General features: G+C 37.8%; 1 protein-coding gene across 4 annotated transcripts in view; it reads left to right on the top strand.

Annotated features, from left to right (window-relative positions):
* The window catches only part of LOC144370254 (uncharacterized), a 53,756-nt gene extending 42,516 nt beyond the window's left edge, over positions 1–11,240 (top strand). For all 4 annotated transcript variants that reach the window (XM_078030770.1, XM_078030768.1, XM_078030769.1 and 1 more), the window contains 5 exons: positions 5,267–5,344; positions 6,898–7,024; positions 7,658–7,756; positions 8,242–8,324; positions 8,741–11,240. In XM_078030770.1, coding sequence (XP_077886896.1) covers positions 5,327–5,344; positions 6,898–7,024; positions 7,658–7,756; positions 8,242–8,324; positions 8,741–10,381 — 1,968 coding nt within the window. In that variant the 5' untranslated portion in view covers positions 5,267–5,326 and the 3' untranslated portion in view covers positions 10,382–11,240. The remainder of the gene's footprint in view (positions 1–5,266; positions 5,345–6,897; positions 7,025–7,657; positions 7,757–8,241; positions 8,325–8,740) is intronic.
* Positions 11,241–17,174: the final 5,934 nt, after the last annotated feature.

Genomic DNA, 17,174 nt, shown 5'->3' with positions numbered 1-17,174 from the left:
AAAATGGAGTCACATTTGCTTCTACTATCACAGTGATACTTCTTTCTCCACAGAAAAGACTCCACAGAAAAGGTTCGCTGCCCACGTTGATGTGTCCTGCCGGATGGGACACATGATTTTGTGGCAAGATGCCCAATTTTAAGAAAAGATCAGGTTGGGTCTATCAACAGTAGTTTCTCAATCTCTACAGAACTGTGCTTTCCATTCAGCCTTGGACAGCAGTGGCTGTGCACTGGGTTCCTCTACTGGGCATTTTCAGAAGACCCTTGCAACAAATTATTGATATCTTCTTGGAAATACAATTTAGCCCATGCCCTAACATGGCCCTCTTCATCACAATAACAATTTTTTTTGTTAAACCATTTTCTTCTTGAAAATTGTTTTATTCACCTTTCATTATGTTTTAAAATCCACTATTCTGCCAGGCAATTGTGCTTTTTGCCCATGGGACATTTATCTGCCAGATTTCTGGCCAGATTCCTATCATTAGAATGCTTCCCATGCACAGGATGGACCCAGGGCTATTTATAAGTGAATGAAGACCCAAGTTATCTTGCAAATTCCCCCTCAGGAGTGGCCTTCCCTCATTGACCTCAAACTAGGTGTGGGGAAACAGATTTAATGTAGTCTGGGATATCCAATCAGTCTGAGAGGGTGTGTTCCCAGCTAAATACAGGATAGGATCAGAGAGTCTGTGAAGCCAGGGTGTTTCCCTGGAATGTGGCCTTGATTAGATTTAGTAACTGATTACCCATATAAAAAAGGAAGTCAAGCAGAGGTTGCCTGTTCTCAGAGAAGGGATACTGAAGGGTCCAGAGCCTGGGAAAAGAGCAAGTCCCTGCTCACATGAGGAACCCTACTGGCTGTCTTTCCCTTCATCTCTTATTTCCTGGTGAGTTCTGCAGACAATGGGATAGGAGCCTCCTTGCTCACAGTGAGATAAACCCTCTCTCTTGGAATTTGTACCATCACAGCAGCATGTATGGTCTCTAAATTGTATTGTTTCAACAGGGACTTCTCCATTCTTACTCTGATTATTAGAAACCATTTCCATTTGTCTTGAATCTAGGTTATAATCTTAATATCCTCTTCCATGATTTTGTATCTTGTGACTTACTATGAACAACCAATAACTAGTGGTTATAAATTTAAATGACTCATCATTGAAAAGGAAATGAATTCATATATCTGTAATCCTTGTCATTTGCAATGTTGAGAAAGGAGGATTGCAAAAAAAAATTCTGAGTAATGTACCAGGGTCTTCAGCAGCTTAGTGAGACTCTGACTCAAAAGAAAACTTCAAAAATTACTAGATTTGTGGCTCTGCAGTAAGAGTCTGTTGGGTTAAATCCCCAGTACCAAATACCAAATACAAAAAGGCTCTTCTGATTCAAGTGGTAGATGTTTCTTTTTTCCATTAGCTGCATTCTTATGGATGAACTGGAATATAAAAATCTTGCAAAGCTGGGTTTTTGTTGTAATCCAATTTTATGAAGTTGGATTTTCTATTTATATCATTGACATCGGTTCATATTGATTTCTCTCTTACTGTGTGTTTAAAGCTGTTCTCATGTACTATAGATTTGGTCTCTGCTTTAATCCCTGCATTGCTAGAATATAAAAGGCACTAGGGAAGAACCATTCACTATGTCTGCAATTGAGAAGAGGCATATCCCCTGCATTGAGTAGAGGATTTATCCCATCCTGAACACTGAGAATTATGAGATTAGGGGGTCATGGTTTAGATATGAGGTTCAGAAGGCTTGCATGAGAGACAATGCATGAAATTTAGAGGTGAGAGATTGGCTTATGATAACTTTCACCTAATCAGTGATACAAAGCCTTAAAGGGATTAACTTGGTGGTGACTGAGGGCAGGTAGGGTGTAGCTGAGTTTTCTAAACCACTCAAGGTATGCCTTGGGTTTATATTTTGTCTCTGGTGATTGAAGTTCTCTCCTTGGTTTCTTGCTATTATGACCTCTCCTGACTTCCTTTTAGTTTTCTCTACATTTTTTAGAGTTGCATTATATTTGTACGTGATAATGGGATTTGTTGCTCTGTATTTGTACATGCACACAGTATACAACATAATGTGGCCAATATCACTCCCCAGCATTTTCTTAGGCCCCTGCTGCCTCCCTCCCACCCCTTGCTCCTTTCCTCTACTGATCTCCAGTCATTCTTAGGACATCCACACCCACTCTTATTTTCCTCTCTAGCTTCTGCCTATGAGAGAAACCACAGGACATTTAACTTCCTGAGTTTGACTTATTTCCCTTAACCTACTGGTGTCTAGTTCCATCCGTTTTCCTGCAAATGACAGAGTTTCATTTTTCTTTGTAACTAAACCCCCCTCCCCGTGTAAAGATACCACATTTTTCTTTGTGCATTCATCTGTTGATGGAACTGAGGCTGGTTCCATAGTTTAGCTACTGTGAATTTTGCTACCATAAACATGGGTATGCCTGTGTCACCATAGTACAATTACTTAATTCTTCTGCAATCAGGAACCAAATGCATGTTGAAACATGCTAGGAGGACTGGGAATTCCCAAGCTGGCATCTCAGTGGTGAGGAATGCCTCAAACACTACCTTGATAGTGAGGATACAGAGAGACTCCTCCCTGATGTCTTCCTAAGGGACCTGGAGGGAGAGGACAAGTTGTACCAATACCCTTGCTGACATCACATGACATGTGGATTAGTGTAACTTTGCCTACATGAATGACTAATGGAGAAGCACTAAACCAATTGTTAGTTTCTTCAAAACTGCTCTATAGCTAGGTTGTTGTTTTCTGAAAGTTAACTGTATTTGGACATATGGTGTTAAAAGAGGAAAATTCAATCAAGATAAATGTGTGGACACCATTGCGATATGATCAGTACTCTCACAACAGAAGGAGTTTGGGGAAGGGTTGGGAGCAGGAAGACTATGTAGAGACACAGGCAGCCAGCCTGTACAAGGAAGGAACAGAGGTCTCAGAAGAAACAGGCCCTGCAGACACGTTGATCTCACACTCCTAGTCTCCAGAATCATGAGAGAATCATTTTGTTTTTAAAGCCACCCTGTCTCTGTCTTACTGTTATGAAAGTTATGAAACTCTTATGAAAGCCCATTCAAACTTGGTAAACTAACACAATATTCTTAGCAGCAGGCGTACTAATCTTTTGAAAATATGGATGAAATTAGAAGGTGATTTTCCACAATTTTGAGAAGAAAAATTTTGTGGATCATAAAATTATGGCTTATTTAGAAAAATATATCAGATTCTAAATACTTTGAAGCCAACAGGAGTGGTGATTTTGAGTTTAATCATGGATGAACACCACAGTCAAGGGTTCTGAGATGCAGTTGAAGAAAAGACGCATACAAGCATTCCCCTGCTACAGGGGCTGGAGGACAAAAGTGGGAAATGGTGTAGCAAAGACCAGATGAGCTTGATGTGTGTGTGTTGAAGTGAGTAAGAACTTAACAAGTTGAGCAGTGATAAGAAAAAGAGGATGAGGTTTGGGAGGTGGGGTCAGTGCACTGGAGGATCCTGAATGGTAGGGTCTGGGAAAGGAGAGTGAGCTTGATAAATGAGAAGGAAGACCGTGCCCTGACAGGTAGGGCTTGTGCTCTTTAACAGCAGAGGCACTATCGCGGGTCAGCTTAGAGGTTGTGTTGGTGTGTTCAAAGACATTGCGCTCAGCTAAAAGGGAAAAAAAGGGAAAATTGTTGCTGTCGTATTTTCCAGTTGGATAAATTCATCATCTAATGAAGACCATGTGAATCTTTGTTTTGGTAATTTTTAAAATATGAATTGACCTTTAATCAACACGGCTATGATAATAACCAAATATTGGAAAAATTGTAATCATATTTAGTAAATTATTGGTGCTTTTTTTTGTTTTGTTTTGTGTTTCTTTGTTTGGTTTCTTTGTTTTTCATTGGGATAGAACTCAGGGAAATCAGGTCACGGAGCTACATTCACAGCACTTTATTTTTTATTTTTATTTTTCATATTTTGAGAGCAGGGATTGAGCACAGGGATGCTTAACCCCTGAGTCTCATCCCCATCCCAGTCTATTTTATTATTATTATTGTTATTATTATTATTATTGTTTGTATTTTGAGACAGAATCTCACTTAGTAGTTTAGAGCCTGGCTGTTTCTGAGGATGGGATTGAACTTTGGTCTTCCTGCCTCAGCCTCCTGGGTGGCTGGTCTTTCAGGTGTGCATCACTGCACCTGGATTTTTCTCTTTTTTCAATGGTGGCACAGTAATGTGAGTGAATTTTAGTCTTCATAATAAAAATTGTAATTCCTCCACAAAATTTATGATATGTTGATGGATAGTAGTAAACATCATAATTCCTCCACAAAATTTATGATATGTTGATGGATACACTACAATTTATAAATCTCTCTCTCCTATGTATGGATCTATAATTAAAAACAGATATCAAAGCTGATGATGGATGGTTATTGAACAGGATTACAAAGGTTTCAACCAGCACATTAACAAATGACCAATCAAATAGATTTCATCCTGATCCCCAGTCATCATCTATGAGCATCATTTCTGAACATCCTTAATATAAATTAATGTGACCAGCCCTGACACTCCCACTAGGACCCAGTACTTAAGCTGATTTGGATAAATGGAACTATAAGGGCTGGATTGGCAGGATGGAGCCATTGATTCCTCAAAATGGAAATCAACTTGAGTTGATTCATGCTTTCATAATAGAGATCCTGACTTGATTGCTCCTAAATCCAGGAAGATAGATGTACCTCATGGGTGAGGGAGGGTTGGCAGGGAGTGAGACTCCAAGGGGACACAATTTAACTTAGAGAATCACTGCTAACAAATAGAGCAAAATCAATGAAATCTGAGAAATTCCACAATGTTTCCCTAAAAGTGGAAACCAAAGTCTGCATGTTGGTTAAAAAAGTGATGCTTCTTCAAAATCTAAGAGCATTTTATAACTCTGGACCCTTTATCAGGCAATTGATATGTGAAAATCAAGGTTCTCCATATATATGTAAATGCATATATGGAGGTTTAATTCCTTCATTTTTGTTAGCAATCATGTTCACATTCTTTTGAATTTTGACCTTGGAATATGAACAGAGTACTGCACCTATAACTCTTGGGCAATCTGAATTTTCCCAGTGTTAGCACTGCATTTTAGACAAAAGAATGTCTAGGATTTCATGAGAGGGGAGTCAGGATGCCTTCTAAATGTGTTGAATATCATGATTTTTCTTCTTCATCCACAGTATTTTCTGCAAATTGTTTGGACTGTGTGAGTGAAGAGCAAGATTGCAGAAAGAAAAACCATGGCTAAGAATCCATTGGTGGGTGAGCAGTAAATGGCTTTTCTATTGAAATTTCCGCCCTATTGACAGAGATGCCAAGTCTTCAGTGCAAGCAGGAGTTAGTCCTGTACCCCACAACTCTGCAGCTGGCATCATGGGTCAGGAACTCATCAGCAGGCAACCGATGTCCTTCCTGTTAGGACACCATTATACCGTGGTACCATTCCTGGCTGTGTACTTCCAGAAGGTCATATTGAATCTCACATTCTGCTATGACTTCATTTGAAATAATTGCTGATTAATGATACTACTTATTGCAATGATGTTTGGATTGTGGTGAATTCAGGTGAGGGAAATGAGTGAGGAGTAGAACCTCACAGCCCAACATGGAGGCAGATATTCCAGCAGCTGAATTCTGTTGACCTAGTGCCACAGGAATTCAAGTAATACTGAGAAAAAATAAACAACCTAGGATAGAGAAGGCATGAGAAATAATTTCTTTTTTGCAATTTTAAACTTAAAGTTTTATGGAATAAATTTCAACTTTTGATAATCCCCCCGAAAAATAACCTAAATAAATCAGATCATTTTTATTCCCAATGTTATTACAACTTACTAATAAAATATTCCTTCAAATTTCATACTGGAAGTTTTTTACATCAAGGTATGTTAACTTAATTGATGTTTGTCATTAAAATATACTAGTAAATCACATAGTAGATGGAGCAAATTTTTGAAGAACTGGATACATGAAAACTAATAAAAAGAGAAATGAGATCAAGATATCAGAGAGATATTGAAAAGTAGTCTTTGGAGCTCACGAGAGAATTGAGGATGAGAGTTGTAGTAAGGAATGGTTGCTGGGACTCTGCCTCAGAGTACAAGTCTCAGAGACTGTGCCTTGTGCTGCTCAAATGTCTGTCCTTAACCTTATTCTGACCTCCTTGCTCACATTGAGAAGAGTGACTCTTCCTACTGATACCAAGTTACATGTAGTTTGCTCAGTTCTCAAAAATTCTGAAGATTGGTTCAAGAATGACTGCATTGTTCTGGTTATAGGGTTATAGTTTAAACATGTTTTGAAGATATAAAGAAAATCATTGGCTTTTTAAACACTCACATTACTGAATATTTCACTGATGAGGGATATTAGATACCTCTTTGTGAAAATGACTATTTTACACATAACCAATCTTCAAGATGACAAATTAATGTTAAGGTTGGCCTGGTGATAATTCTGGAAAGCTATTTAAATAAATGGGGATTTAAATTTTAGTTGAAAAGATTCAAGTGAAAATTTTATAATAGCCTGATTGAAAGTTATTCTTACCTGTCTTTAAATTTTTTTTCATATTTCATGATTCTCTATCATTCCATATTCCTTTACTATAAATTCTATGAATTCAATGTATGTACATCCTGGGTTTCTGAAAGTAAGAATGTTGGAAGCTGAAAATGAATAGGCTGGTGCTTTAACAGTTTGATCTCCTGCACACCTAGTTTCCCCTCTGTCTCATGCTGTCCTCTCAACCCTTCTTTTGTGAAATTGATCTCCTTGCTCTTTCTAAACTAGCTTGTCAATACCATTCTAGGAATTGGTGACCATTGAAGATGTAAGCATAAGTTTCACCCAAGAAGAGTGGGCCATGCTGGACCCATTTCAGAAAATGCTACACCAATCAGTGATGCTGGAAACCATTAATCATCTGGTATCAGTTGGTAAGTCCATTAATGATATATATGAAAGATGTGAGGGTATACCTATTTCTTCAATAGCAGTATCTGGAATAGCCTCTCTCTATTCAATTCCAATCTCTATCCTGACTTTCTCATAGAACTTATAATTACATGCAAGAAAGCTGCTCTTATTTATTACTTTAATTACAACTTATTTTACACCACCCTACAATATAGTCCACACCATAATGTTATGTATCCATTAAAGTTAAATTATACATAGACCTAATATTTATAAATAATTATACTTATATTGTCACTGTGCTGGAGGATTGAGACCAAAACAAGAGAATTCTGAACATTTTGGTGTAATTATTTGGATTCCATTTGAAAGTAATATTTAGTGGAGAGATGAAGTGCCTGAAAGAACTGCTGATTTGGAATTCTTTGAATGTTATTGTGAACATTGGTGCCTTCAGTCCTCCCTGGTATGGGAGCATTCTATCTTTTATTCTGCTTCAGTGAGTGAACTTCAAAATTTTCTCTGCTAAATACTTTCTCCCAGTACCTTGGTTCTCTATTGTTGTTAAGTCATCTTCTTGGCCTTGTCACTAATGCACATTTCTTGGCAGAAATGCTAAAATCCAATGGCTTTTTTTTTTCTACCATGCATAGGGTATCCGTTCTGCAAATCAGATGTGACTTTGTATGTGGAGGAAGGAAAAATCCTGTGGATGGGAGAAGGGACAAGATTTCTCCCAAGGCAGAGTGCAGGTAAGAGACAGAGACATTTGTGATTCTACAGAGATGGGTGCCCAGCCAGTGACTGAGCTTGGAAATATTAAATGACATAGCTGTGAAATTAATGTGGTTGTCTAAAATATAGTAGGGGACCATGGGACAAAATTTCTCATGTATGACTTTGCTTCTTTTAATCTAAATTCAAAATGTTTCCTCTATATTTATATTTTCATTGGGAGAAAACCTGTTAGTGTGTTTTTTAGGTCAATTTTCATGTCTCTTTTTCAGATTTTCTCTTTTAAATTTTTTTCTCCATTACTTTTTTAACAATAATTCTATGTTGATGTTTTTATTTTATAATTCCCAGTGTTTTATTTTTCCAAGATATATATTTTTTATCTAAGCCATATCCTCCATGAAAAAGTCAATGATGAAAAAAGACATTCTTATAAGATTGTTGACTTTCAAATTGTGTCTCTGAATTTCATGCTACTAATTTGTATTTCCAACTCTTCTAGGGATGGAAAATGAATATCAAAAACATGAAATGATATGCAGAGCAGTTTTGAAGAGAAAGGCTACACCCATCAACAGGTCAATGGTAGGTTTCAAGAATGGGAACACTAATTATGTAAGTTAAAAACCTGTCTGTGGATTAAATTAGTGACCGAGTACAACTTGATGGCTGTCATTATGTTGGGAATACACAACTTCTGTGTCAAAACATCTGTATAGCTTGCATTCTGGGAGAAATTAAAAAGATTCCAAATGCACAAGCATTTCTCATGTAGCTATTTGAAATATTGAAGACAAAGTTAATCAGAGCCCCTTTAAATAAAATACTAGTAAACGGAAAAATACTTGGCTCACTTGGGAATTATCTACAATGTTCGCGGAATTAAAAGTAAGAAGATTTTCATTTTCATATTATACTGTATTGTTTTAAGATTCTTATGTAGAAAAATTAAGTTTATATGGAGACATTGTTAAGAAATGTTCATCTTCTTTACAAAACAGGAATCTCATTTTAAAAAGGATTCCTTGGAATGGAGAAAAGCAAGGAACCACTGGGACAACAAACACTGTGCACGATCCCTTGCTGACCATATGTATCTTGGTGAAAACAAGAAAAATGATTGTGTCTCATGTGAAGGGCAAGAATATTTGGAAGGACATAGGAACTGTTTACAACCTAGAAAATGCAACAAGAATGACCCTGGAGAGACACAATATGAATGTCATCTATGTAGCAAATCCTTTAATCAAACCTCTGATCTAAGCAGACTCAATGAAACTAGAACAGGGGAAAAGAATTGTGAAAATAATTTTTCTGAGAAAGTCTTCAGTTACTGCTCTAAGCATAGACAACATGAGAGAACCCAAACAGGTGATAAACAAAATGAATGCCACATGTGTGGGAAAGCCTTCAGGAAGTCTTTCAACCTTAAAATGCATGAGAAAGTCCATACTGGAGAGAAACTATACAGATGTCATTGGTGTGGGAAAGCTTTTTGTAAATTATACAGCCTTCAAATGCATGAGAAAATCCACACAGGAGAGAAACCATACAAATGCCATGTGTGTGGGAAAGCCTTCAGGAAATCAGTTCACCTTCGTCGTCATCAGATAATCCACACAGGAGAGAAACCATACCAATGTCAATTGTGTGGGAAATCCTTTGGTCAATCATGCTACCTTAGAATACATGCAAGGATCCACACTGGAGAGAAACCATACAAATGCCATGTGTGTGAGAAAGCCTTCAGCAAATCAGTTCACCTTCGTCGTCATCAGATAATCCACACAGGAGAGAAACCATACCAATGTCAATTGTGTGGGAAATCCTTTGGTCAATCATGCTACCTTAGAATACATGCAAGGATCCACACTGGAGAGAAACCATACAAATGCCATGTGTGTGAGAAAGCCTTCAGCAAATCAGTTCACGTTCGTCGTCATCAGATAATCCACACGGGAGAGAAACCATACCAATGTCAATTGTGTGGGAAATTCTTTGCTCAATCATGCTACCTTAGAATACATGCAAAAATTCACACTGGAGACAAACCATACAAATGCCATGTGTGTGGGAAAGCCTTCAGCAATTCAGTTCACCTTAGTCGTCATCAGAGAACACACACTGGAGAGAAACCCTATCAATGCCACCTGTGTGGGAAGTTCTTCAGTCAATCTAGTTACCTTAAACCACATCAGAGAATCCACACTGGTGAGAAACCATATGTATGTGGTGTATGTGGGAAAGCCTTCAGTCTATCATCTGGCCTTAGACACCATGAGAAAACACACATTGGAGACAAACAATACAAATGTCACCTATGTGGAAAAGCTTTCAATACATGCTCTGGCCTGAGACACCATGAGAAAACACACATTGGAGACAAACAATATAAATGTCACCTATGTGGAAAAGCTTTCAATACATGCTCTGGCCTTAGACACCATGAGAAAACACACATTGGAGACAAACAATACAAATGTCACCTATGTGGAAAAGCTTTCAATACATGCTCTGGCCTGAGACACCATGAGAAAACACATACTGGAGAGAAACCATACAAATGCCCTGTGTGTGGGAAAGCCTTCAGTCGATCATCTGGTCTCAGAGTTCATGAGAGAACACACACTGGAGAAAAATAACATGCATGCCACCTGTGTGGCATACTCCTTGGCCATCACCCTAGTATGGAAATGAAACATGTCTTGCCTTGGAGAGTGGCCATTGGAATGTTGCCTGACCTTACCTTAGAAAAATCGAGCCAGCTCAATGGAGAGAAAGCTCATGAGTGGCATCTATGTGGGAAAGGCTTCAGTCAATCTTACTACCTTAGACTGCACAAGAAAATGTACAAGAAATCATTCATAGGAATGTCAGCTGTTTGGGAGGTCCTGCCAATGTTCTGCATGTAGGAACCCATGATGGAGACAAACTTGAGTTTCTGTAGCATATATTCTAACCTGCTATTACAAGATATAATAACTAAAAATTTTTTTCTCTGTAGTTCACATATTTTTGCTCCTACTCATATTTTTTCCTACTTCCAAATTTGAAAATTATTTGATTCTTAACCTAGCTTCTTTCTTAGTAATATGTTAAGTTATAAATATTCATCTGAGTGCACTTTTATCCCAGAAATTCTAATATTTAAAGCTTTTATTATCACTTCTTTCAAAGCACTGTTTATTTCCTTCTCTTGTGCCTTGTTCCTTGACCTGTGAGATATGTATAGGTGTTCCATTTTGTGTTGAAGGACCTGAAGTGTGGTGATGGGATTCTATAGATCTTAAGGTGATTGATTTCTAATATAATCAATTATGCATTAAACAATCTGCATGATTTTAACTTTTTAAAAAGGTAATGGAAATGCTTAAAATTTTAAATATAAGATTGTATTAGTCACATACATGTCAAAACTATCAAATTGCATGCTTCCAATATGTGCATTTTATTGTACTTCAATTTTACCTCAATAAAGCCATGAAAAAATGTGAAGAAACATTCAATTGTACTTGTGAAATCTAAATCTGAGCACCCCATAATTGAAGAACACCCTTTAATCAGTATGAAAAAAGTTGAAGTAATTTGAATCCTCTCTTGATGTACACAAGTCCCTGTAAAATAAACCATACGAATGATGTTTGATTTAAAAGGTCATAATAAGTGATCTTTCTTAAATGGCATATGCTTCTTTTAAATCCTGTCAAGAAAAGAATGTAGTAACGTACAATTTCAACTCTCAGCTCTCAACCAACCAGAGTGTTTGACAGGAAGGTCATATTGACACAATCCAGGTCCTAGACAGGGTTTCCTCAATCCTGTGTATGTTCAGACCATACCCCACCCCCTTGTATTCCTCAGGAACTTCTTGAGCTTCATTCACATTGGTTCCCCTTGTCCACTGGGGGAACTTTTCAGAATTAAACAATTTTTTTTAAAAAATTGCATTTTCAAGGAATTCACATTAAAGTTTAATGTTCTCTCATCTCTCCATTTAATCTGGTATTTGCAAAGGTGAAGCAAGTTGAATGATTGAATTTACATTATTAAGTGACAGTTGTACTCCTATTACTCAGATCAACAATAATTAAAACAGAAAACACAATTTTAACGGGAGAGACATAATGAAACAAAAAGTTTGGATTGCAATTTGTTGCATTTAATGATAATTTCCCCATGTTCTTTGAACAAGAAAACCAATATTAATTTGTGCTGGCATTTGTGTACTATGTAGAAATTTTGATTATACCACCAAGGAGATATATTTGGTAGTTTTTTTTTTCTTTTTTCCTGATTTTCACCAAGTTCAGAATCAACTGGATTTAGAAGATACAGATTAAAATTTGTTTCACATGATTCTCTTTCTCAGCATGTTCTCTGTCTCTTTCATGTGCATCATTTAAATCTTGTTTGGATGTTCAATTTATGTTGTGAGCTGCTAGAGGGAGAAGTTGAAATTTTCTGTGCTTCTTTTCTAGTTATGTGCAGCACATTGCCAGAAACTTAGTGGCAACACCAATAAAATCCATTAAGTCATAGACTCGTAGGTCAGAAGTCCAAGTCAGAGCAGGTTGGATCCTCTTGAAGCCTTTCTCAGGACCTCATGCAGGTGCTGGCTACATCATGATCTCCTTGGGGCCTGTTGATTCTCTCTCTCTCAGTCTTTGGGGTGGGTACAGGTCCTTGGGGCTGTAGGCTGTGGACCTGAATTTTGACACCCTGAGTTTTGTTTCCTCTCATGTATCTCCTTATATTTTGTGAGAATTTGCAGATTTGGGTGTGTCTGTGTTTGTTGCACTATACCACTGCACTGTATCCCAGGCTCACAGTTGCTTCTTCTGTGCCTGAAGGAGACCTGTTCAGAGTTTGATTCTGTCTGCAAACCTCCTAACACAAGTAATTGATTCATGTTACACCACTCAGCTTTTCAGGTTTTCTCAGGTGCCTTCCCTTTCTTTGATTAGCTCACAGTGTTAGTAATTGCATGAATAAACTACCCCCCTCATTGCCAGTTTTTGTGGCTGGGAACAAAATATATGACAAGAACAAATTATAGAACAAGCATTTTGTTTTGGACTCAGTTTTAGAGGTTTCAACCCATGGCCACCTGACTGCAATGCTTTAGGCCTAAGGTGAAGCAGAACATCCTGGCACAAGGGCATGAGAGAGAAAAGATACTCTGCTAATGGAAACCAGGAGCAGAGAGATTGAGGAGCCAGGGATGAGGTGCTTATTCCCCAAGGCCATTAGGGAACAACTTCCTCGGGCTCTGGCCCAATTTCCAACAGTTTCCCTCCAGTAGCCCATTCAAATTATTGGTCAATCAATTCACTGATCAGGTCAAATCCATCTCTCCTAATGTAATCATCTCAACTACAAAATTTTGGAACATTTCTAGATTTTTAATATCAGCCTTCGAGGAGACCTCATTTCCAAGCCATAGTCATGGACTAGAGAGCAGGGTGAGGACAATGATGGTGACTGAGAGCCACAGTGAGCCTCATGAGACAGGAGAGCACCTCAAAGATGAAGCCTTGGGTGTCAGATCCTTCTTAGGCTGTAATTCCACCTTTGGATATAATTTTAAAAAACTAGTCATTCAATATCAGGTCACATCCTACCCAGGGGCTGGGACATCCTTTTTGTCCAAACTGACACAACCCCCATTCACTCTGACAACCAAAGCATTATGAGCCTCAAAAATAAAATAAAATGAAAGCTCACTGGTAGCTATTCAATGAATAACAAACCCACTGAAGAGTAGGACATTGAGGCAGAAACAGAAGAGCTCATTTCCTTAACAATTTCCTTAACACTCTAGCTAGGTGCCCAAGGGCAAGCCTATAATCCCAGAGACTCCAGAGCCCCAGGCAGGTACTTCACAATTTGAAAGCCAGCTTCTGCAATATGGTGAGGCCCTAAGCAACATAGAGAGCCCCTACCTAAAAAAGAAAGAAAGAAAGAAAGAAAAAATACAAATGGCCAACAAACACTTGAAAAGGGTGCTGGATATCACTAGTTTTCAAGGATGCAATGATAACCAGATGAAAGAAATAAAAATATAACAAATGTTGGCAAGGATATAGAAGGTTTGTGAGTGAAAGCTCATAGTTGTAAGGTCACATATGATGATCAATAACATATCTATTTGGTAATGAATTGGAAACAGTTCAATTTAAACGTGTGTTTGTATGCACATGCACGCATGTGTGTGCATGCAAACAAATTTTGAAGAGGGCCCACAAAGCCTGGGAGTCTACACTATTTAGTATCTCTGATGTATAGATTAGGAATGTTTGAGGTTCTGGCCATTCAATTTCTATTTTGTAGATTGTTTGCTTTTTATAGCAGGATCTAGAAAGTGCAATGCCAACCTCTCTGTGCAAGAGAAGTTTCACCCTAATGTGGCCAATTCCATTTTGACTTGCTATTGGCAATGGTGACAGAGACCAATGTGTGGACTCACCTCCTGGCCCTTCATGGAACCAGCCTCCAGGCAGTGCTGGTAGAGGGATGAGCCTTTGCTTTAATATGACAGGTTTTCTTGCCATTTTTGCACAGATTATTTCACCTAAACAGATGCCCTCTGGTTCCACCCACATCTCCATACCAGTAATGATTTGTATACTTCAAAATAGATGGAATAGGGACTTTGGATGTTCTCACACAACTACAAGGTATCACTGAGGAAGTAGATTTATTCAATGAACAGAGGTGTGGAAATATCAGGTGGTACTCTGCAGATATACACAATTATTCTATCAATTAACAGGAAAAAGAAACAAAGATAGAGGTGGTATGTAAGTTCCCTTCTCTTTATTTACTTTCAACTTATTTTATTTCACACTTTTGTGTGGTATTTCATACTTGGATCAACTCAGTAATTTCCAGAACATTTTAATATTCAACTCACAGTTATCTTTATTCTCTGAAATACTATTTTAAATTTCAAATTCTGATATTTTATGTATGATTTTGGAGTCTATTGCTAAGTATTTATGTCATATCTCAATAATATAACTTGTAAATTGTGTACTTGGGAAACATATGTAATTTGTTTCTATCCATTAAAAAATAATTTGGGGTATTTTCAGGGATATCTAATAGGTGCATCATTCTTTCCCATAAATATTTAAAAAGGAAACATTCTAAGAGAGTTGAATTTTTACATTTTAATGACCTAATTTATATCACAATTATGTCTGTAATTTCTGTATTTGATTCTATAAATTATTTTACATTGTATTATTACAAATTAAATTAAGGAAATTTGACAGACTTCAGAGGAATTTGTTAACTAAAAATCTAGACCACTTTAAGGAGAAACTATCACCCTAGATACATAGAGTTCCTTTGGGGCAGTTTGATGGGGTCACCTTTCAAGGCCACATGACAGCACTCCAAATCCTATCAGTGAGACTGAATTACATCTATTCTAATCATCTCTGGGATATTTTGAAACTGACCACTTAACATTTCTTTATACCAAAATATTTTGATACATGCACATTTGTAAAGTGAACACAATACTTTGTACAATTGTCACTATATTGCTTCATCCTCCACCTTGGTTTCTCAAATAAAGAAATAATTGCACATTAACTGGACCTGGTGGTGGACACTTTAATCTCAGGAACTCAGGAGGCTGAGGCAGGAGCGTTGCAATTTGGAGGCCTGCCCTGGGAATTTAGCGAGACCATCAGATCGTAGCAAGACTCTCTCTCAAAATAAAAACTGAACGGACTGGGGATGTAGCTCAGTGGTAAACCTTTCCTGGGTTCAATTCTAGCAGCTAGATAAACAAATACATACATAACAAAAAAAATAGTTTCACATAAAATGTTACTCTCCTATCGAATATACAAAATTAACGAGTTGATCCAAATATGGAATACCACACCCAGTTGTGCCAAAGGTATTTGAATTTATAAATCGACTGAAGTGTGAAATAAAGTAAATTGAAAGTAAATAAAGAAAAGGGAACTTGCATACCATCTCTATCTTTGTTTCTTTTTCCTGTTCATTGATAGAAAAATTGTGTATATCTGCAGAGTACCACCTGATATTTCCACATCTCTGTTCATTGAGTAAATCTACTTCCTCAATAATACCATGTAATTGTGTGAGAACATCCAAAGTCCCTACTCTATCTATTTTGAAGTATACAAATCATTATTGGTATGGAGATGTGGGTGGAACCAGAGGGCATCTGTTTAGGTGAAATAATCTGTGCACAAATGGCAAGAAACCTTATCATGTTAAAGCAAAGGTTCAGCACTCTGCCAGCACTGCCCGGGGGCTGGTTCCATGAAGGGCCAGGAGTTGAGTCCACAGATTGGTCTCTGTCATCTTTGCCAATAGCAAGTCAAAATGGAATTGGCCACATTGGGGTGAAACTGTTCTTGCACCGAGAGGTTGGCATTGCACTTTCTAGCTTCTACTGTAAACAGCAAACGGTATGCAAAATAAAAATTGAATGGCCAGAGCCTCAAACATTTCTAATCCACACATCAGAGATACTAAATACTATAGACGCCCAACGTTTGTTTGGCACTCTTCGAGATTTGGCTGTGAGCGCACACACATGCGCGTGTGTGCATACAAACACACACGTTTAAATTGAACTGTTTCCAAATCGTTAACAGATGTGTTGTTGATCACCAAGTGACCTCACAACTATGTAAGATTTAACTTCTACACATGAAGGTTCTACATCCTTGTCAACATTTGTTACATTTTATTTCTTTGGTGATATTCATTCTAACTGGTGTGAGCTGGTATCTTTTCTGTTTATCATTGGCATTTCTTGATAACCTAATGATATCAATCACTTTTTTCAAGTGTTTGTTGGGCATTTGTATTTCTTTTTGGGGAAGTGTCTGTTCATTTGCCCATGTTTTTGTGAAGTAACTATATGGCCTCTTTTCATTTTTTGAGGTAGGGCCACTTATGTTGCTTAGGGCCTCACCATTTGCAGAGGCTGGCTTTCACCTTGGAATTTTTCTGCCTGAGGCTCTGGAATCTCTGGAATTTTAGGCTTCCCTTGGGTGCCTAGCCAGAGGTGGAATTGTTAAGGAAATGAGTTCTTCTGTTTCTGCCTCAATGTCCTGCTCCTCAGTGGGTTTGTTATTCATTGAATAGTTACCAGTGAGCTTTCATTTCATTTTATTTTTGAGATTCTTGATGCTTTGGTTGTAGGGTGATTGGGGGTTGTGACAGTTTTGGCAACAAGAGTGTCTAGCCAGTGGGTAGGGTGTGACCTGACACTGAAAGACTAGATTTGTTAAATTACATCCAGAGGTACAATTGCAGCTGAAGAAGGATCTGATACCCAAGGCTTCATCTTCAAGGTGCTCTCCTGTCTGATGAGGTTGCCTGTGGCTCTGTCACCATCATTGTCCTCACCCTGCTCTCTTTCATGACTATGGCTTGGAA

Source organism: Ictidomys tridecemlineatus, chromosome 14 (genome assembly GCF_052094955.1).
Source record: "Ictidomys tridecemlineatus isolate mIctTri1 chromosome 14, mIctTri1.hap1, whole genome shotgun sequence".
Lineage (NCBI taxonomy): Eukaryota > Metazoa > Chordata > Mammalia > Rodentia > Sciuridae > Ictidomys > Ictidomys tridecemlineatus.
The sequence above is the reverse complement of the archived record's forward strand: the minus strand, read 5'-3'. Positions and strand labels throughout refer to the sequence as shown.